Below are 24,056 nucleotides of genomic sequence, written 5' to 3' on the forward strand. Positions count from 1 at the left end.
ATCACAATCACCAGTACTACATTCAACATCATCATCACCATCAACATTATCACCACCATCATCATCATCATCATCATCATCTTCATCATCATCATCACCACCACCATCAACATTATCACCATTATCATCATCACTACAACAACCATTACTATCTTCACCATCATATCATCATCACCAATATATTTATCATCATCATCATCCTCCTCCTCCTCCTTTTCAACTTTATCATCACCATGATCATCATTATCATTACCATCAACATTATCACCACCATCATCACCATCACTATCACCATCATCACCACCACCACCATCATCATCATTATCACAATAACAATCATCATCATCACCATTATCATCATCATCATCAAACACATCACCATCACCCATCCTCAATATCATGACTACTATTATTTTCATCATTAATCATCTTCATCATACTCGGCTTGTATCACTACACGTACGTATCACTACCCAATCATTGTGAAATCTTTTATCATCATCACTGCATGCATTTATATACATATACTTGGCCTATGTATATGTAACTGTCACTCCCATTAAGAATCTGACAAGAGGCCTGACGGTTTCATGTTACTTCACTCCATTGTGGTTTAAATATGTATAGTCAATGACTACCAGGAATATTGCTAAAATGGCAATTGTCATGAGGGCATATAAAAAAATCTGACTATACATAGAGTATACATGTAAATGTCTTTTTTACTTAACCACTGAAACCTCACTGAAAAGCTGACAAGGTCGATCAACTCAGAAACCAGTCATGTATATAACCTCATCTCTTTACACTTTATAAATATAAAGTGATGGTATGAAAGTTTTATAATGTATGATCCTCTTTAGAGTATTCAAATACCATTCAGTGTAATGGCCAGATGGTTAAGTACTTTAAAAGGCTAACTGTACATCGTTCAGTCAGTACTAACAATTTGATCTACTTGTTTTGATTCAATCTTAATGTCACTATGGGGGTGTTGCAAGAAAATATTTGCAATCAATTTTCTTGCAACACCCTATATGTCTTATTGCCAGTTTGAGTACTTTACTTTCATTTTCCCTTTCATTTGATTTAACAAAATAATAATGATAATATTATTAATACTACCTGTAAATAGAGCTATTAAAGTACTTAATTTTCCAGTTCCCTTTATTCGATTTAACCCAAAAAAATGTACAATTCCTTTTTTTATAACAAAGTGCCATCACCAATCTATTGTGACTATTTTGAAGAACAGATGGAAAAAAATTAAAGGAGTAATAAAGGAATCACATGGTTCATCATAAATGTACTCATGCTTCATGAGTGGGTGCTTTTATCAAACGAGCCTGCCTAACCGAAATAATTTTGAAAATAAGATTTTAGAGACTTTCTGTTTTTGAGTGATTCTGCTGATCTTTTCCTCTGGATTCCAGGAATGAATTCCATGTTATTCATTAATTATTTGCAAGTCTCTTCTAAATACCTCGATGGGCATCTTGATCTTGAGTTCCTCAGCATAGCGAGTCATCAGGTCCCATGGAGCGTGGACCTTCACGAAGAAGGTGCGGTTGTCGTGGGATTCCTGCGGAAGAAAATCCAACCCAAGACAAATGAAGAACAATCCTTTCAGACCGAATACTAGATATCCTAGCTTCCCATCAGCTAACGGTTCATCCAGTATGAATGGCGTTTACTTTATTTTATTGAAATCAGGGCCTTTAATTAGTGCCCCATCGATACCATAACCAATAAAGTTAATCCCACCCCCCCCCCCCCGAAAAAAAATGTTTTTCCTCTTTTTAACAACCTGTGTTACATGTGTAAGGATATCAAATCCTGCTTAAGTGATAATTTTTTTTTTTTACTTTTTACAACCATACTTTAAAGGAATTATACTCTAACCTGCCCCATGTGTATCACAACCTATATAAAAGTCATTACAAGTCCCCCCCCCCTTCTTCATCTTTAATCAAAGGGCGTGTCCAAATACTCATTAAGCTGGTGTACATTTTAAAGTAATAAAAAATTTACACTAAATGTAGGTTCCTCATTTTCTTTGATTTTCATGATAAAATCAGCTTTTCTTTTTTTTCTAATAGATTGCTCTTGAGTGGAGTCCTTGCCCCTTCCCCCCCCAAAAAAAAAGAAAACATTGTCACTGGTTATGGTTTTTTTTGCAATTACTTTGTACCACATATTCCCTCTTCTCCCTTCCCACTTTCTGCCTGCTACATGAATACACTGAAAAGTGCACGAGGGAAAGGATGCGCCTCCTAGGATACAATTCTTAACTAGTATCAATCTACATGTAGATATAACTGTACTTTAATGTCACTACTTCCGTGCATCCCAGAGGTAAATTTAGATAGATCTATCGAACAATTCACTGCAAATGCTTTAAAGTTATGAAAAGGGACGTACACCAATAGAGAGGGATCATAACAAGGGTTTATACTTGAATTTTTACAAAGTTTCCGGCACAACATTCTTGCATGCAATACACTGTACATACATGTAGAAACAGGGACAGGTATTTTAAAATCCCGAGTCTATATATTATATTCCCTTTGCCATTAATTAACCTTAATCCACTCCCAACTTCACATTAATATTTCTTTTGAAATGAGCAATAATAAATACCGGCACTTATGATATTAAAGCCGTCTCACTGTCACCCATATTGGGATTTAAATATGAAGATCGAGAATTTATTGCCCCTCTACCCGTTCAACTTAGGGTTAATTCATTATTAGGAAAAAATGAAACATATTAAGAATCCATAAGTCTCTCTATCAGCTTCAAGATGATAAGGTTCCCATTTTTTTCTGTACGTATCTGGAATAATTTGATAAAGCTTAGGGAAATATCAATCTTTTTTAAATCCTCTTCAATACACAAACATCAAATATAGATATGCACACAACTTGTTGGAGATACTGTATTGTATAATACATAACATTGCAAATGATTCTTAAAAACCCCAAAACTTCTATTCTGTAAATGAGTATGTATCATGGCATGCATAGATATGAATGGTTGTATCATGTCTGCAAAATAAAACATTTTCGTTATTTGTATGAATAAAATCCTGTTGTTATAAAGGAAAATGTAATGTGAGTCAAAGCCGTTAGTATTTATCATCAAGATAAAAGGGGTTAGTTTTAAGCTGAAATAAACGCAGCAAACTGTTGATATATATGTCTCGTTAGCACTGAAGCTTTTAATTTGTTATTAAAGAAGCAACTGAAATTCGCTTCAATCAAAAGAGATTTTATTCTGCAACGTAAGCATTAAATTTTATTTCAACAAGAACATAAACTGTAGACTAGTGTAAGTCAACTGAATATATCATTTTCAAAACAAGAAAATGTTGTTCAGATTTTTTTCAAGAAATGTATCTATTGCCTCGAATGACTGTCACAGAGCTGTGCAAAGGGGCTTTTACTTTTTGTAATTAAATAGAGTTTCGTATTTTAAAATGAATAACTTGGTCCAAAAAAAATGTTTGTTATTGTTCCTCCAAATATCACTTACTGATTAGGGGTTTAATATCGGAATAGTTATTAATTTCCAATACCAATATGCACCTGATACTGCTTGCATAGAACACACGTTCATGTAGTACACATTATTGCCAAATAACCAAAAATATGTAAAACTCAAATGAATATATACCCCCTTCACAAATCATGATAACCTTTAACTCCAAATAATTATGAATTATAAAATATATAGAAAGTAAACCTTCACCCACGGGAGTATTTGTTACAGTGGGGGTGGAACCGGTTTGGACTGGGATTGGTACATGTACGTTTCTTTTCTTTTTTGTGTGTGACCCATATACTTCACCATACAACTATACTCACTGGGTCTTCTGGGTTCGGCTCCGGCCCCTGCATGCCGACGTTACCACGACAACCAATACACGTCAAAGAAAGGGGGCGTGGCACATGGCATGTGGAAGTTAATAGAGCACACGGGTTGTCAGTTCGGTGTGTGTGTGGGTTACGTTTTGAGAATGCAACGCCAATCAAGCAAAGAGGGTGGCGGGGGGGGGGAGATATTGGAATGGGGAAGTTGTGGGAATTGAGTGGGGGAAGAGTTTGAGGGAAGAATTTTTGATGGAGGTCATTTTTTATAGGAAGGGTGGGGTCAGAGTGTCGTGCATGTAATAGCATCGGAAGAGGAAAAAGGGTGCCAGATGCGGTGATAGAGAAATAAAAAGATGGACCGAAATGGAGTAGATGAGAAAGAAATTAAGATAAAAAGGTTGAGATCAAGAAAAAAAGGTTAAGAATCAAACATGAATAATTATGTTTCATTTGTTTATAAAAAGCACTCATGCAATAAACATGTAATGGTTTATAACAAACATAAGATAATAGAAGTATTGAGCAAACAAGCAGCAACCAATCATCAAGATCAAGCATCAAGTGGAATTTAAAGAAAATACATAGCTTTATTTTTTTTTTAAACATGATTTTTCTCTTGTATCATTGAAAAAAATTAACAAATTAGAAAAATGAAACTCGAAACATAATTTGTTATGGCTTCAGCATAATGAATTGTAAAACATGTCTAAATCAGTGAATAGAAAGTAATCATCAAGATCAAGCATCGAGTGGAATTTAAAGAAAATAAATAGCTTAAAAAAAAACATGATTTTTCTCTTGTATTATTGAGAAAAAATAAACAAATTAGAAAAATGAAACTCGAAACAATTTGTTATGGCTTCAGCATAATGAATTGTAAAACATGTCTAAATCAGTGAATAGAAAGTAATTATTAGAAGCAAAGCTTTTCGTGAAATTGAGAATGAGAATTTATGGGGCTCCATGCTCAACAAGAAGGGTATGTGGGGAAATTCAAGAAAAAGCACCACATGTAATCGGGCAGAAGAAACCCCAAACAAAAAAATTTAAACTCCTGCTTCGCATCCACTTCTTGATGATGTAATCTAATTCAACTATCTACATGCATCGTACCTCGACTAAAATGATTTCAAACTAATAATCAATGCAACGAAAGGGCTATAACTAGTGTAGTCATTCTTTATTGTCCAAATTCAAAAGCAAGGTAAAATCAAAGCAAAATATCTAATAAAGCAATGTGTTCATGCATGCATGTGCTGTATGATCGAAGGATTCATAATTTGAAGCATTCTTTCTATTGTACATGTATATCAAAACATTAATCAAGTCGATCCATCGTCACAATAGTGGGTGTTTTCCTAATGATTATTTTTAAAGTGTGTTTATTTAGCCACACTTGACCATTGACAGCTTTTTGGTATAAAATTTGTTTGCCCTTCAAAGAAAAAACTTCAGGGGAACACTAGCTGATCACGAATCATAAATATCATGCTCTTTTTCCTTATTCTTGCAATCTTCATGGACGAAAATATATATCATCGTATCTTAAAATTCAATACTGTCACAATTTTTTTTTCTAATGGGGGGCTAACAAACTTTTGCATTAAATGATAATAAATCAATTAATTTAAATACACATATGAGTTTTCAGAAGAAATCGTCTAGGCCACAATAAGAAATTTACTATGACATCAAAATGGTTTCTCCTGGTGAAAATTGAAGGACTGAACTTTAAACTGTAATTAAATTAAATTTAGTTCAGAGTATGATAACAATTATTGAATCTCTGGGTTTTTTCTATTTAAATGAGGAATTTATGAATATATAATAACTACATGTATAACTATAATTAATAATAAATAATACATGAAATATCAATAATTATAGTATTCATTTTTCCACATGTACACCATAAGATGATGAACATTATTATTATTATTACAAGTAGAGAAAACAAACATAGGACAGAAAAATCGAGAGGCATTCCCTTATTGAATTCAAACACTGAAAACTTAATAGTTTGGAATGTGACCTTGAGTTGAATTATTTGAAAATACAATTCTCAATTCCTTGCAAAAAGTAATTACATATGGTTGAGATTTTTCAGACAAATACAAAAATATTAAATATTTGGATTAATCCAAACTGCAATTGTAAAAAGGAAAATTGTTTTAAAACTTTGCTTCAGAAGTACACTTTCTCAACTCCAAAATATACGATCTTTTGATGATAACAAAGAAAACATTCACTCTTCAAAGAATGAATTTTGAAAAGATTGAGTAATGAATATCAGGTTTTGACTGAAACTTCTTTACTTTATAAAACTAAAGCTTTAAATAGTGAATTCACGCTAAATTATATCTTTAAATAGTCAAGTTTTTGTAGAGAATGCTTTTACAAAAAGGTGAGACAAAATTGAATTTGAGTTAGTTGAATCCAATTCACACTCAAACTCACCGTCAAACTCGAAATGAATCAAACTCGAAATGATGGGTATTTACCCCTGAGTTCTCTGAATTCTATCTTTAAATAGTCAAGAATTTGGAGAGAATGCTTTACAAAAATAAGAGACAAAATTAAATTTGAGTTAGTTGAATCCAATTCACACTCACACTCAAACGCACCATCAAACTCGAAATGAATGAAACTCAAAATGATTTGACTGTACCTCTGAGTTCTCGTACTCAAGCTCAAGGCCTTCATCAACGAGATTGGCCTCGTAGTTCGTCCTCTTTCTCACTCTCTTCTCTTCCCTCTCCTCACTCTCCATCTTCCTGTACGCCAGGACGAAGTCGATCCGTCGTGTGCCATCTCGGAAGAAGAGGTCGTTGAAGCTGCTGTCGTCTTTCTTGGCTGGAGACTGGAAGGAATAAAAGTAATGAAAAAATGTACCTCTGTCGAGACTTTCAAAAATCTTCTAAAAACTCTTTAGCTCTTTATGGGCCTTGAGCACTCTACAAAGTTGATTTGGCGCTTCATAAGTCACATTATTATAATTATTATTATTATCATCATCATCATCATCATCATCACTATCATTATCATTATTTTCATTATTATCATTATTATTATTATAATTATTATAATTATAATTATTATTATTATTATTATTATTATTATTATTATTATTATTATTATTATTATTATCATTATTATTATTATTAATTAATCCACGGCCATGGCCTCAGAAGGCTTTGATCTAATTGCTATTGATCAAATCAATAACATACATATGTAATGAATGAAAGTGAAAATGAATCAAAATCGCTTTAAACACACATTGAAAAGAATTAAAAAACAAAGCCAGTGATCATTAAAATACGACAAGAATTCTACGATGAAAACTATGAAAGATTGAAATAAACCAAAATGATCACTAACATCATAATGAATGATAAACAATCAACAAATAGGATAATATCCAATCGGTTTGAAGGAAATTCCCTTTTTTATGAACTGGATACAAAAGATACATTTGGAAGATTAATATTGGCTTAAAAAAAATCAATTTCTTTTCAGCATGCATAATTAGGTTGTTTCACCCCACATCTTGGAAGAGGATGCATAGAAAACGCAATTCAGGCATACAGAAAGATGATACGAAATTCACAAATGCACACAAGGTAATACAGAAACTTGAAAGATATTTATGTGAAATATGTCAAAAATCAACACCCAACATAAAGTTTCAAAAGGTTATAATTGAACAGCAAAGATGAAAGGTCTGGAAAAATTAATACAAGTCAAAGGTGCAATGTATTTTCAATTTTTGTCACTATTTTTCATGAAGCCTCCCAAGAGGATTTCTGCTGAAAGAAACAGTGGTGAGGCACATATTTTTTGTAAATTGCCAATTCGTCTACTGCCAACTCATCCACTCACCACATGGTCTACCTTCATAGTTTAATGCCATTCCGTCCATCAACATTATGTCTATAGATTTGATCCAATAATCATTTGGTCCAATCATCACTTCGTCCATATAATCACTAGTTTGTCTGTGACCATTTTGTCTCATGACCAGTTGGTCTAATATCCATTGTATTTTCATTTATTTTGCCCAATTAACACTTAGTTCAATAAGACCAAATGGTATGTGGATTGAATGGCTATTGAACCAACTGGATAGAAATGGTGAGTGGACGAAATACGTATAACAATTAAACTATGTGGATAGTGGACGAACTATAAATATGGTAGACCAAAAGATCTTACACGAGTTGGTAATTGGACGAATTGGCATTAGACCAATTGAAAATAAACCATTTTTTTCTACACATGAAACAGGGTTTTTAGGAAGTAAAGTAAATCTATTTTTTTCATGCCTTAATTGACACTGTTTTATAGGACTGACATTTGGCAATTAACAACTGAATAGTTGATTCCCTTTATTGTTTTCAATCTCTATCTCGTTTTTAAAGTTTGGCCTCTTTGCTCTGTGGGCTCTTTAAGAAAAATTATCAAGAGTGGCAAGTCAGATCCTGGATTAAATTTGAATCCTCTCGATTTTTTCTTTTTATCTCAAAGGATTTATAATATAAATCCACTTACAAGTGGTCACTATTCAGAGCCGATCTGGAATCATTTTGAATCCATGAAAAATTAGAGTGTGTACCGGTGCATCATAATTTCTCACCAATCATGCTGAAAATTATGCATTTAAAGGGACAGTTTACGCTGATGAAAAGCTTGCTGTAAAAATACATGAAAAGGTATTAATAAAAAACATTAAAGGTTTGAGGAAAATCCTAGATTAAGAAAGTTATCTGAACAGTATTGGACTAGTGTAATTTTATTTGTTATACCTGCTTGGTGTTATACCAGCAGAAAGCTATCTTGCCAAGTTCATGTGGAAGATGGGCGAGAATAAGGCAGTAAATGTCGATTTTTATTTCAAAAGGCTTGCAAAGTTTCGTATGAAATCTTTATGGAATGTCTTATAATATAAAAAGAGTAAAGAGATAATTGGGGCATGCGGAAAGGAATACCTGAAGATTAATCTTTATCACACAGCAAATGAAATTAAAATAGCCCTGAATAATGCTCGTTAACAGCTCATGTTGCTTTTGCACTCCTGATCATACTGTAGGTTGCCAATTTAATGACCTTACAACTAAGAGGATGATTATGGTCAGATTTTTATTTCCAAATTATGGTTGCCAATTTGACAATCATAGTAGTGAACCTTTGAGCTTTAGAATCGGCATCCTCTTCCTATTCATCCCTGGAATAAAGCATTTCATTCACAACTTTGAGAATTTGGGTTGCCAATTTGATGATTGCAGTTGCAAATATTGCGACACAATCCCCATCCTCGTCACTAAAAATGCAAAGGATTAAATTTGTGACCAATTTAATAAAGCAAAAGTCGCAAAGTTCACAACTGAGGGTGTGAACATAATGAATTATTCAAATTTGTACGAATGAAATTACGAGAGAAACTTCCTACTGAAAGGAGATGTCATGGAGCATAATAAGGGCTATCATTAAAATGTAAGTTGTACACTGCAACAATGGTATAATGGATTTGGGTTCCAATTGGTGATTTCAAGTCCGGTGTTGGCCTTGGTGTTGGTGTTGAAATTCGGATTGCTTCCCTTAGCTCCAAACTTTATTCCGAGTTTGTAAAACTGATCCAGATCACACTATTGACATCTCAACAACTTATAGTGAGTGACTTTTCGGGACCATCTCCATTTTATGTTTGGTGTTATAATCGTGTAAAAATTTACCTAACACCAACACCAAAAGGTCAACACTGAACTTGAAATCACCCAATGAGTTTATAGATCCAGCACGGGGTTTAGGTCAGGCACAGATGAATGGAGGCTCTTTGCCCCCCACCCGGAAAAAAAATAATAATAAGTGAATAAATGAAAACAAATCAATAAAATAATAATAATCAATAATTAAAAAATAAGAATATACATGAATAAATATACTGTAAATGAATAATTAATTAATTAATTAATAATTCAATAAATAAATAATAAATAAATAAAACAAAAATTGAGAGTGATATCCTTTCCTAAGAAAGTTTTCTCTTTATTTTCTTATTTTTCTTTATTTTTGGCTTCTCAATTATTTTTCTCTGAAAAAGTGCCCCAACCCATTTGCCAATCCTGGATCCCCCCCCCCCCCTCTACGTTCAACTCATGCACTTTAATACTGAGAATGAGATAAATTGAAATAAATGAAGTCATGAACACTCTTCTGGCTTGAAAAAGACACTCTGTTTTTACCTCAGGATATTCATCATCAGTTTGTGCTAGCAAATTTGGATACAGATGCTGGGCAAAATAAATGAACAAAAAGGAAAACAAGCATTACAAATGCGCACAATAAATGCTGCCATGAATGTTACTGAAAAATGTATTACAAATCATTAGTCGTCCTTTTGAAATGCTAATACTAATAACATACAAAAGTTGAATGTTTTTCAAAAAGGAAAAATTCCCCTTACAAAAAAAAAATGTTAGTCAAACAAAGAAAATTAAATTCAAATACAATGTATCCTGTAGAGATTTAAAAAAAAAAAAGGAAAACGCAGAGAAGAAACTCAATAGAAGGCTCAAGTTGAATCAAGTTTGAGACTAATTTGAAACAACTATTGTTGCCCCAGCCATACCAATGAGACTGACTCCACACCGACCAATGATAACATTCAAAATAACATAATATATTTGATTGTCTCCAATTGTGTTTCGTTGGTGTGACTGTAACAACTGAAATACCTGGGACTGTTTCGATTCAGTCACAACTTTATAAATCTCTCATCAAATTGATCCATATCAAACTTGCTGAATCAATTAACTGAATACATCTTGGAATAAAAAATGAAAATGATTTGAATTGATTGCAATGCTTTGAGAAATAGGGCTGTGATAAATGTTCTTTCCTTGGCCTGGTCGTATAAAACTTTTTTACAATAAAACTCTGTGTCAAACTTTAAAGATTCAGGTTGGCACAATCATGTCATTGACTTATAACTTAGGATTAATCTGTTACTGTAAATATCAGAATCAATGACCCTGTTTCTACATGAAAATAGGTATTTTCTATTGCCAAAAAACGAGTTGGAGAAGTCTGAATGCAGATTTCAGTCTGAAAGTGGCAGCCATAAAAATTTCAGTTTCAAAGTATTAGTAAAACAAAACATAAACAAAAACTAGTGACATACTGAATGTTTTACATAAATTACAAGAGTAACTGTCATGTGTATTTTATAAATCATTAATTTGTATGTTATTTCACCATGCATGTAAACTGAAATCAATTAATCTGCTGTGGTTCCAGATTGGAATTTCGAAAGACAAACTTTGACAAAACTTTGGGAAAATACACTCTAAAAATGATCACATGACAATGATGCTATCTACGGACATGTAATTAGCACATTTTGATTCTAATCTAATTGGATGTAAAACCAAATACTATTACATGTACATTGTACATCATGATTCATAGGCTTACAAATCTAATTACTCTAAAAAATGTTAATGTAAATCTAACAAAACAGTTTCAATGAATTCAAAGCTGCAACAACATTTCCAAGGTGGAAATGAATATGATAGACTGCCAAATGTCTCATTAGTTTGGTGATGGACAAACCTTGAAACAGTGTTTAATTAAAAAAAATGTAACTTTTTAATGTTCAGGAATGTTCTAGGCTCAAAATATTCATGAACGCACTCAAATGTGTATCATCTCTCGTTCATGTTTGCCAGAATAACTCCAACACTGGAACTACAGACAATTAACTGATAACTTACATGCATTTTATTTTTAAGTAGAGGGGTCTGTAGAAAGAGAAAAATCGAGAAAAAGAGTCGAAACAGTGAGGAAGGCGAAATTTAGTTATTATCAAAGACATTCAGGAAATATCTTTCAGGTGAAACGACATTTGTTCCTGCGACATTTGCTATTATAAAAGGTTTTAACATCTATTAAAAAAGAGGCATAGGGTTTAGAGTTAGGATACATTTTTTTAATCAGGATAATGTAAAGATAAAAGGGATACGGTATATTTTAGATGTCAGATTTTGTTGGTTTAACAATTAACATGGACATTTTCCATCGCAGCAATTGCCACCAGTGCAAATGTCGTGGAACCGTCTGTCAGAACAAAATTAAATGTAGGACATCACATAAGTACTTTCTAGTAGGAGGTATGAACAAATGTACTGTACACCATTCACACTGCAAAGTCGGGAATACATGTAGTTTAGTACCAAGGGAGAATTCTTCATGCAGTTTGTTTGAACCAGGAACCTTCAGTTCATGAGCCGGGAGGTCTAACCAACAGAGCCATCATGCAAACATGTACATTACATGTCACATGTACATGTTGGCATGATAACACATCTACCTAGCTGTAGACCTTCGTGTCATTCTGACTCAATATATCAAATTCAATTTTATTTGTGCAAAAGATCTGGGAAGGCATGTCATGTTTGTACATTACATAATTGGTGTTAATGAGTAACTTGCCGTTCTTGAGGAGATTACATGTACAGCTTCAATGACAGATCACATTATAAAAGATAGCAATTCATTTGGGACAAGAAAGTCAACACCTGACTATATCTCTCTGTAATTTTATTACAACATAAAATAAACATTATGGTTCCAAAACGGGTGGACTAGTAATTTCGTAATTGTCTGATAGTTTGATTTTTATAGGATATTTGTTGTGAGAACTGTCAGAAAATGCAGGCCAATATTCTGGCCATATACATGTAATTGCACTTGAACAGGAGTCTATGTGGTTAAAATATAAAGCGGACACACAATATCGACGGTCAGACAAGTGGAATTTAGGTCTAGATACATGTATACTTGTATCTCCTTCAGTTGGTAGTTTACCAATCAAACAATCAACCAATTAATTAACTAATTTATATGCATCCACACACTCAACCACTGTTTTGTTGTGTTTTTGGTTGTAGAACTCTCTGAAAACCACACAGACCATGCATAGATTTTAGTGAAATATTTATGGGATAAACGGCTGGTTATATTAGCAGTGGGAAGTAGCCTCCATATTGGAGGAGGCTGCAGTTTGCTATTTTGCTATTAAAAAATGGTATTAAAGCGATGTTTCTGACACAATGACTGGTAGCATTTTTTCATTTAAAAAAACCTGCACCGAGCCACCGATTCATAGTTATTAAAAAGAAAATAAACTAAAAATTAGACAAGAAGGTTGCTTTGCACCTACTGTTTGTCGTATTGCCGCATCTGACAAAATTTTTAGCATTTAGCATAGCTGCAGCCTCCAACTAGATTGGAGGCTAGAAAAATTTTCAGGGATTTGGGGTAATTTCACCCCTGAAACATTACAGAGCCCTGGAAAAAGAGCAGAAAATCAAAATTCACTCCAATGTTAATGCTGGGAAGGAAGGCGAGAGGGAGGAGGAGGGGAGGGGAGGAGGAGGGGAGGGGAAGAAGAGGGGAGAGGAATGGAGAAAGGGAAAAGGAGGAGGCGAGAGTGAGGGAAGGGAAGGGAGGGGAGAGGCATGGGAGAGGAGCGGAAGGCAAGCGGATAGGGAGAGAAGGGGAGGGGATGCCAGCAGAGAGGGGGGGGCAGGGAGGAGGTAGATGTAGATAAACGAGCGCATTGCACAGGGAGGTGAGCTTCTGAAGGAAGAGAGAAGAGGTGTGTGAGAGATCAGGAGGGAAGCCAAGTGGGAGGTAGGGAGGGAGGCGAATGGAAAAGAGGGTGAGGTGGATAAACTGCATGAAAAAGCACGGGCAAAGTTGAGGGGGCGGGAAGAAGTTGAAAAGACCAGAGGTGAAGGAGAAGTAGATGGGGAGGAAGATGCTTTATACCCCATTGGCTACAAATGCTTCCTGTGCAAAGGCCATGCATGGGGTTTAATTTAAAGTCAATGGATTTCAGAAGGAGGAGGAGGCAAGGAAGGGAGCCCGGGGGGCCACTTACATTGACGAGTGGATACCATGCGCAACCCAAAAAAACACGTAAAAAGGATGTCTTTTTCAAGACAGGGCACGTTACGTACGTAACGTAATAAAGGTGTCAAAATCACTAAAATAGTGAAAAAGGGTATCTATTTTCGTTAGGAAAGCTACGTGTTTGCGAGGGGGAAAAAATAAAAATTAAGACTAAAATGTTTTATAAAGGATGTACTTATTGCCCCAAGAGTCTACACTCCATGTTTACAGTACGATTTGCGCCAGATGTGGGAGGTGGGGCTGTACTAAACCCAATGATGTAGGTAAAGGTAAAACCATGGACCTATTACGAATGGACATTCAACGAATCCCCTCCTTTGACACAGAGACCGTCGCCGCTAATCCTTTTATAAACAGAGCGCTGGCAGCTGACACCCATCAAGCCGGTCGTAAAACATGCTCTCACTGATTGACAGCGGAAATCAATTGTACGCTGCTCCTACCCATTGCGATGTTGTTCGTTCACTTTATCAAAAGCAACGCACAGCAGCGAACGTTAGCGCTATGAAAATGATAGCAGAAACAAGAAAACAGGCGTGCATAAACGTATTTTTTACGTACATCGCTAACAACCGGAAATGAAATGCATTGACATCACCTTGCAGATCCGTATATCTACGGCAAAAAAGCAGTTGAAATTCGACGAAAAAATCTGCGGAAAAACGTTAAAATCTCAGCTTTTTCGGACAGTATCGATGTCGATAGTAGCGCTTACCTTCGGTCAGAAGTTGATTTTCATTTGGGCATAAAATTCCACAGGATTGATGAAATTTAACGGGATTTTTTTTGATGGACAGACGACAATCGCACATTATAGAGAGCCTAAAATAATGTACTGAAAAACCGGATATGAATTGCGCATTGCATTCTAGGTAATGTAAGGACTTTCCCTATTGGCAATCGGGGCTACAACATGACCGTCTTTGGTCGAAAGAGGGCCAGTGATCGATCGGTGACGATCATCGGGCGAAAGGAGCTTGTGTAAACAATCACCCCGGGCGGTCGTTGTAAAAACCGCGTAAAGAGAAAGTTAAGGGTTAGACAGCAATTTTGACAGCTGGAAACAGGTGGTGGTCATAAAATGCTCTCGTTGAATGTCCATTCGTAATAGGTCCATGGTAAAACCAACGACCGACGTCCGTGACATAACAATAAAAATATCGCTTTACTTGTTTAGGGGGTCAATTCAGGGAATACTTGGCAAGAGTATTGTTTTGTTTCCAATACTTGTTAAGGGTAAGGTTTCACATGCCAATACCTGTTAAGGGGTGCATTTTCAGAATATGGAAAATATGTGTTTAGGGTGCTTTTCGAGACCCTATGGTCGCGCATGGTATCCACTCGTCAATGGAAGTGGCCCCCCCGGGGAAGGGAGGCATTCAGGCATTGCATTTACCTGCTCCTGGTATATATTATTCTCCTCACAGCGAGGGAACTTGGGAAAGAGATTCTACAATGGTAATGAGTGGATAAATGCTATAAAAGTATTAAAGGCACTACATGTAGGTCTGAGCTTTGGAAATACAGGCAAAACATGTATTTGTAATTTGAGGGTTTGCTGTGGAAAAATAGCAGCGAAACACATGTATGGATTCATTCAATACAACAGCATGATTACACTTTAAATATAGAAAGCCTGCTACCAAAGTCAAGGAAAAAGGGGGAAGGAAAATATGACAAGTTCCAAAATGAAGTGACTACTGCATACTTTGCAGAAGCTGCCCATGCATGCACAACATCATAATCTGAATAGAATATTAAAGATGAATGCCAGTTAAGGTAAACGATCTCAAAATGAGTTCGAACATAATCCAATCAAATTACCACTTCAGTGTTTGTTTATATAAATAAAAAATATGTGCTAAATGGCTCTGGAAGAAAATGCGCTATTGCTGAGAAATTAGCAAATTAAGCACAAAATTCCATAAAACGTTGGGTATTTTTCCAAGCAATATTAATACACTGTCACACGTATGCCTTTGTGTGTTAGTGATCATCAGAATTATTGTCTTTCAGCTATAAAGATTTCATGAATTCACAAAAATAAGTTTATTTCAATGTACCAGATCTAGATTGTAATAAGAATATGGTGGCAATAAACCTTGATTTTTAAAAAGACTTTCTCATGAAACACTTTTTTGCTGCAACTACTATCTTTTACCTTTTAAGTAAAATGGGCAGAAAGAGGAAAAAGGAGATTGGAAATGGGGATCTACCTGTACACGTATAATGGACTCATAATCATGGTCTATTCCATGGAGAGTTTTCTGTCAGAAATTAAATAAAAAACACATGAATTTCAATAATAAAACATTAGTATATGATACATTATAGAAATTTATTGAATTCATGAATGTACACCTATTGTAGATGTACATGTATCATTCTAAAAAAAAATCACAGCTTATCATTACTGTATTTTATGGTTATTTTGTGGTCTAGTACATGTAGTTCCGACTCTCGCCTTTCAAACAGAGGGTTGTGGGCTCGAATCCTAGCCATGGCGTGTTTTCCTTCAGCAAGAAATTCATTCACACTGTGCTGCACTCGACCCAGGTGGGGTGAATGGGTACAAGGCAGGGTTAAATTACTCGAAGTGCCGGTGATGGTAGCTAAAGCAAACAGGGTAATAATTGCAGCGCTATGTATCATCAGGCAAAAAGCAATATAGTAGTCAAGAGCTCTTTTATTATTATCATTATGGAGAAAATAAAGAACGTCTTTAATTACTGCCAATACCATACCTTATAATTAGGTGAAAATGTATCAATTTCTCCAGTATAAAGGCCATATTATTATTAAATGTATGTTATTTGCATTTCAATATATATAGTCTTAGAGAATACAAAATTTTACAAAGAAGTCAAAGAGGAGAACAATTACAATTTTGCATGATATAGAGAAAATAAGACCTGGAAGAGAACAAAAGAGGCTGCCTGGGTAGTGGGTATGAAAGATTTACTCAATTATCATAACCCGCAGGTCTTCCTCCCCAACCCAATCCAGAACAGAATAACTATAAAAAAAAATTAATGAAATGAAGGTATTTAGAGCAAAAGTGATACTGTGAACCAGTATATGGTCAAACATGTGACTTTATCACTTCAGGCCAACCTCCACAAACCCTCCCCTCCCCCCCCCCCCATCACATCAATACATATCCAAGCAAACCATATGTGTAAACCAAACATGTACTCTCTTTTTTTATATAATTAGCTAAAGCAGGACATTTCAATATTAAATTTCCATCATAAATATTCCATTTCCTCCATATCAAATTCCATCCGTGATTTGCAATTTCGAAGAGTTGGGAGTCGATAAATAAAAATGTCATGTGTTTCCTGTTCAAAATATAAAAATGGTCTAAACCAACATGATTGCATGCTTAGGGATGACAAATAAATATTCAACCAGTGATTGAACTTGTGGGTGTGTGTAGACCTTCATGTACAAACATGGAGCTAAATTATATAAATATGTATTTTAGAGCTATTTCAATAATAATCTCCCACTCAAATGACATTTGGTTCAGTCAGATAATGTTACAATTCGAAAAATAGATTAATACTTTTATACTGAACTATATTTTTCTTACTATTATTATTTTTTTTAATAATAAAGCCTGTTTATAGCATAGCTTTGGTCCACCCAAATGTGTGTATCCAGTATCCAATTTGCATCTATGTGTATGCCCTATTAAAAAGTTCTTATGATGTGGAGGATATACTGTATAAAATGAAAACAATTAGCAATTTCAAATGGAAATTCATTTTGACTGAACAAGATTTTAAGATCTACATGTTTCTTCTTTTTTATTTCAATTTTAAAACCTATAGTATATCAAAGCAAGATGGTGAAAACCGTGAAATGAGCCATTTCTAGAAAAAATCTGTTGCTTTCTTATATCCAATCACTAATCCTAACATATTGTCATGTCGGTGCAAGAGCACCCCTGGCAAAACATTTTTGTGCACTGCATCGGTGCAGAAACGCCCTTCGCAATTCACTTTTATAATATGCATGCTATTTTTAGGGCATACGATGGGTGAAAATGTGGTGTTAAAGTCAAGTCTACCCCTATTAATGTTCATTTCAATCGATAGGGAAAAATCAAACAAGCAAAATGCTTAAAATTACATCAAAATCGGATGCACAATAAAGAAAGTTGTGACATTATAGAGTTTTGCTTATTTTTCACAAAACAGTTATATGCACAACTCATTGACCTGCATATGAGAGTGTCGATGATGTCCCTCACTATTTCTTTTGGGTTTTTTATTGTTTGAATTATACAATATTTCATCTTTACAGATTTTGACAATAAGGACCAACTTGACTGAACTATATAATATTAATGCTAATTGAACTATAAAATGTTTTTTAAAATTGTGATTTCACATGTTCAGATGAAAAAGATGAATTGGTTAGAATATTTCATATTTTATGTAATAAATTACAAAAGAAATAGTGAGTGAGTGACTTCATCGGTCTCCTCATTTGCATACCAAACAGGAAGTGCATTTACAAACTGTTTTGTGAAATTAAAGCGAAACTTAATGTCATAACTTTCTTATTTTACATCCAATTTTGATGAAGTTTTCATGATGAGTTTCTGTAATTTATATCATCTAATTGAAGATATTAACATGTTGCTTTAAACGAAAATCAACTTTAATGGAACATAGGTTTGTTATTTTTAATTCATCTCTTTAATTTAATATCAATTTAAGGGAGGTAATTTCATCATCCTTTCTGGAATAACACACCTACATTTATCATGAGGAAATGTATATTTGTACAGTGTGTATGTGACTTCACTGAAAGAAATTTAAACTCTATCAACTTTCAATAACCTTTGAAAAAAAGCAAAACAAAATCAAAGTGTTTTGGCAGTGACTATAGCTTCATATTCTAAAGGCCTGGTAATCAAAATTTCATCAAAGTTATCAATGAATTTGTTAGAAACTACAGGATAAATTATTACAGTTATCATATCTTTAATTAGTGTTAAACTTTGAAAAGGGAAACAAATACATGGCCTAAAATTTAGACAATGAAGAACCTTGGATCTATTCATTTATGTATGTTCCTTTCCCAAAGAACAAGGATGTATAATGCAAATGAAAAAAATATATATTACTTTTTTTTTTCAATGTGCATAATGACCAACATTGCACAATACATTGTACAATATCTATAAACTGAAACCATTTTATACACTCACTGTACAGGTATACATGTATGCCAGCATATTTAATCATTTGAGTGGGTTACGAAGTATGAAGTATCGTTAGATCAGATGTTTGAGTTCATGATATCCTTTTCATTTTGGCTGGTGCCAGAAGGGAGTAACTCCTTCCATTTTCATACAGCATTAAAGCCTTTATAGTGCTAATGAGATCATGTTACTGACAAGCTTTTTGAAGTATACAAAATCAATCTCCGATGGCATCATTTTGAGTTCAAATTATTGTCATTCCCACTGGAGTTTATAAATTCTGAATTAAAGAAATGAAGACTAAATCCTCAACAGCTGTGACTGAGCAGATTTGGAGTGTCCACCTGAACTGAATACAAATTATACCAGAATTTAATGTGCACAGTAAAAATTTGAATTTAAATCCTTTAGAGTTGGAAATAATTTATTCCACTCACTGGCGGATCCAGGGGGGCACAGCTGGCCCTCCCCCCCCCCCTTTGAGATGCACAATTAAAATTTGTAATGTAAAAATGCCGTTACAACAGAAGTGTGTGCCCCCCCCCCCTTGTGAAGACCCTTTTTTTCTTCTTTGTTTTCATTGTCAAATTTTTCCTTGGAAAAGTGTGCCACCCCCCCCATTTTGAAAATTCCTGGATTCACCCCTGATTCCACTATTACCTAAAATTCATGAGGGGGAAGCAGAAAAAATACAGAAAGAAACCAGAGGAGTGGTATTGGGCCAAGAGGAACATGGAACGGTGTGGCCATCACCCCTTCAGGAAATGGCTGGAGGGGGGCCAGTCAAATATATCGCTGTACACACGCGTGACCAAAAAAAGGGTGTTCAAAGGGGTGTTTTTTCGGTTTTGGACGCGGTCCGCGCGTGGACTCGTTAAGGGTATCAAAAACACTGATTTTCAAGAAAAAGGGTGGTTTTGAAAGACTGGCCGATGGTCAATCGCAGGGTCAAACGTATTTAGGGTTTGTTTTTCCCCCAAAGCTTTTTTTTTTAGACTAGCCAAAAGTGTATAGGCCTATAGGGTATTTTTTTTTCCCAAGCTTTTCCCCCCCCCCCCCCGAGGTTATATTTTGGCGACAACTTGTTTCCAGGGGCAAAAATGTGTAAATAAAGCCCGCGAAAATCTTGTTTAGTGGGTTATTTTGCACACAGAGAAAAACTTGTTTAGGGGGTGTTTGGAAATTTCTTGGTCACACGTGTGTACAGCAATATATATTTGACTGGGTGTGGTCAAGAGGAACATGAAAGGGTGTTGCCATTACCCCCTTCATGGAGTGGTTGGTTCTCCTTAAACAGATGGAAAAAAGTATTAAATGAAGCTAAATTCTTCAATTCCCTAAAACTACAAACTTCAGGGAAAACAAAACGAAGAAGAGACCAGGGATGGGTGCGGTCAAGAGGGACATGAAATGGTGTGGTCATTACCCCCATCATGGAACGGGTGGTCCCCCTTGTCATTAGAGATGGAAAAAAGTATAAAATGAAGCTAAATTCTTTATCTAATACTAAAAAATTCACTCGAAGGGAAAACAAAAAAGAAAAAGAGACTAGGGGTGGGTGTGGTCAAGAGGAACATGAAAGGGTGTTGCCATTACCCCCTTCATGGAGTGGTTGGTTCTCCTTAAACAGATGGAAAAAAGTATTAAATGAAGCTAAATTCTTCAATTCCCTAAAACTACAAACTTCAGGGAAAACAAAACGAAGAAGAGACCAGGGATGGGTGCGGTCAAGAGGGACATGAAATGGTGTGGTCATTACCCCCATCATGGAACGGGTGGTCCCCCTTGTCATTAGAGATGGAAAAAAGTATAAAATGAAGCTAAATTCTTTATCTAATACTAAAAAATTCACTCGAAGGGAAAACAAAAAAGAAAAAGAGACTAGGGGTGGGTGTGGTCAAGAGGAACATGAAAGGGTGTTGCCATTACCCCCTTCATGGAGTGGTTGGTTCTCCTTAAACAGATGGAAAAAAGTATTAAATGAAGCTAAATTCTTCTATTCCCTAAAACTACAAACTTCAGGGAAAACAAAACGAAGAAGAGACCAGGGATGGGTGCGGTCAAGAGGGACATGAAATGGTGTGGTCATTACCCCCATCATGGAACGGGTGGTCCCCCTTGTCATTAGAGATGGAAAAAAGTATAAAATGAAGCTAAATTCTTTATCTAATACTAAAAAATTCACTCGAAGGGAAAACAAAAAAGAAAAAGAGACTAGGGGTGGGTGTGGTCAAGAGGAACATGAAAGGTTGTGGTCATTACCCCTTCATGGAGTGGGGGGTCCCCCTTGTCATAAGAAAGAGATGCAAGAAATGTACAAAATGAAGCTACATGTATTCCCATATTAAAAAAATATCAGAATGGGAAACAAGAAATGAAAGCGAGAGACTAGGGGAGCAGGTTGTGGTCTAGAGGACCATCAAAGGGTGTGGTCATTACCCCTTCGTGGAGCGGTTGGTCCTCCTTGTCGTTTGGTGGGCCATCTTGGTTCTCCGTCAGTTCAATCTCCTGCGGATTAGCAGCTGCTGCTCCATCAGCTTGCACTCCTTCAAACCCTGTGAGTGAAAAAAAACAAAGAGGAAAAGGAAATAATTGTACAGGAGTTCGTAGTATCACAGAAAAAATATGGGCAGGGTTTGTAGAGGGTTTATATGCATGCTACATGTAACTGAAAATTAAGCCATTGATAACCAATCCACAAACCATGATAATAAAAACAGGGCAAAGTTGTACCATTAAAAGTACGGTGTTATTATAAAAAAAATCTCAACTTCTGGTTTTAAAAATACACCATGATTTTTTTAGCATAACACCAAATAGTTGTTAAAATACCAAACACAATGCTGCCGTACTTTGGCAAAAGGAAGCAAGTTAATACAGAAGTATCATTTGTTGTAAATGAGCAATGTGAGTTCGTCATTTTGCAATTTAACAGCATATTTTCTTCAATATCTTTCCATAGAACGATCATTTCTTCCTCAAATTTTGCCTGAACGTGAAACATAGGGTGTTTCAGAAACGGCAATAAGTCAAATTTGACTGATGTGTCACTTGCTTTCTTTAGCCAAACTTGGGCAGAATATGTAATCCATGAATTTAATGCATATAAACTTTTTAAACTATTTACTCTTTACTGCAACACTGTAGTTCTAACAGAATTTATGTATGTATGTAAAAACACCACTGTTTTGTACCTAGTTCTGTACCTTTTTTTACATTTTATTTTCAGGGGGGGGGGGCTACTTTTCAGAACCTACAGCATGTATACTGCATACAGTAAATCTGCAACATAGTGAATGGGGATTTTTCCAGGGCTCTTGAGAGCATTTCGGGGGCTAAATCGTCCTGAGCCCCCTGTTTATTTTTTTATGCTTGGCACAACACAGTAAAAACGCTGTTTAAGATTTTATACAACGCTGTTTACTATATGAACCTTACAGTATTTGTTTAACCATTTAAACAATCATGTTTAATTTATTGACAATTAGATATTGAAAATTAAACTTTGTTGCTTAAGATTTAAACAGTTGTTTAAACTGTTTAAACAATTACTGTAAGGTTCATATAGTAAACAGCGTTGTATAATTTTTTTTTACTGTGAATGAACAGTATGCAGGCAAACTCTGCAATTATACCCCCCCCAAAAAAAAAAAAAATCATTACTTGCTTTTTACAAAAATTGTAATTTGTATTGACTTTTGAAAAACCACATCCTACATGTACTCCCAAGGTGAGAGTCAGATTTTTGTTTGTTTTTGTTAAATGTCGATTTATCATCACACAGCATATCTATAATTGAAGAATGCACACAATATTTGTGTACTTTTATATATAAATCCTGCAAATATTGGGCTATTTTTTTTAACGGGTCATGTGGTCCAGTGGTTAGAGCATTGGACTCATAATCGCAAGGTTGTGAGTTCGAATCCCCACTCTGCCATTGTCTCCACTTTGATGAAAAGACCCGAGAGTAATGTCTGTCGTCCATAACGTCAGTCACTATGACTGATTAAACCAGACGTAAAATGTTTCCTACATGTAGGTAATTGGTTATATACCAGCTTGGCGTTTACCAGCAAACTGCTGTCCTGTCGAGTTCCTACGGAGTTACCGTAAACAGAAACAGAAACACCAGTTGTTTGAGCAGATTGACGAATGGCCCATATATTGAGGTTAAACAAAATGCAAATGAAATAGTGAAATAAAAGCTGGACTTCCCTGCCTAATAGTAGACACAGCTGTGATGGAGTTGGCCTTCATATCAATATTCATAAACTGTATCTCATGGATCAAAGCTCCTCTAATATATTACAGATATTGATTTCCCCATCATTGCAGTGCTTCGTAAAATAACAAGGTACATTACATTGTACATGTATGTTGGCCTACAATGTATGTGACATTGCTATTTAATGTACATAATGTACATGAACCTCAGAAGGTCTGTAAAAGGCCAGGAGAGCATTTCAAGTTCAACTGTCCTATGTAATAAGCTACTGAAATCCTTGCATCTGATTGGTTGTTGGATATTTTTACCTGTGAAAATCACTTACTAGATTTTTTGTGAAAGACTCCTCATGGAGACTAAGTTCTTATGTCATAATATAGGCCTTTGCCTGTATATTCGGGTTCATAGATATACATGTGTACTGTACATGTACTAGTATGTACACTCCGTGCACAATGATTTTATTTCAAACATATAAGAACCATAAAACATTGGCTAGGGAACGTTTTCTTTAAATTGCCATTAGTAAAATAAAGACCAACACTAAGAGCCTCAGATGGAGTGCAATACATGTACACTGTAGTCTCGAAAATACTTCTCTATGTTATTGCAAATGAATCATATTCAAGTGCCATAGAACTTGTATATTGTAATGCAGTATTCAAAAAATGCATACAGTAAATATTGCATTCTTCTCTGCATGCTAGAATCACAGCAGTATATTTGCAAATCCTTCATACTTTATGCATATTATCAAATCATC

At 35.1% G+C, this 24,056-nt stretch overlaps 1 protein-coding gene across 31 annotated transcripts in view; it reads right to left on the reverse strand.

Moving 5' to 3' along the window:
* Positions 1-24,056, reverse strand: part of LOC129283169 (anoctamin-4-like) — a 78,123-nt gene that overhangs the window by 46,837 nt on the left and 7,230 nt on the right. For 14 of the 31 annotated variants that reach the window (XM_064114869.1, XM_064114870.1, XM_064114863.1 and 11 more), the window contains exons 2-7: positions 21,505-21,620; positions 16,064-16,114; positions 10,115-10,162; positions 6,541-6,732; positions 3,867-3,893; positions 1,484-1,582 (exon numbers count right to left, since the gene is read on the reverse strand). In XM_064114869.1, coding sequence (XP_063970939.1) covers positions 1,484-1,582; positions 3,867-3,893; positions 6,541-6,732; positions 10,115-10,162; positions 16,064-16,114; positions 21,505-21,620 — 533 coding nt within the window. Of the gene's footprint in view, positions 1-1,483; positions 1,583-3,866; positions 3,894-6,540; positions 6,733-10,114; positions 10,163-11,644; positions 11,672-16,063; positions 16,115-21,504; positions 21,621-24,056 lie in introns of all 31 variants that reach the window. The other 17 variants (XM_064114879.1, XM_064114880.1, XM_064114872.1 and 14 more) reach the window with 7 other exon arrangements.

This window comes from Lytechinus pictus, unplaced genomic scaffold (genome assembly GCF_037042905.1).
Source record: "Lytechinus pictus isolate F3 Inbred unplaced genomic scaffold, Lp3.0 scaffold_20, whole genome shotgun sequence".
Taxonomy (NCBI): domain Eukaryota; kingdom Metazoa; phylum Echinodermata; class Echinoidea; order Temnopleuroida; family Toxopneustidae; genus Lytechinus; species Lytechinus pictus.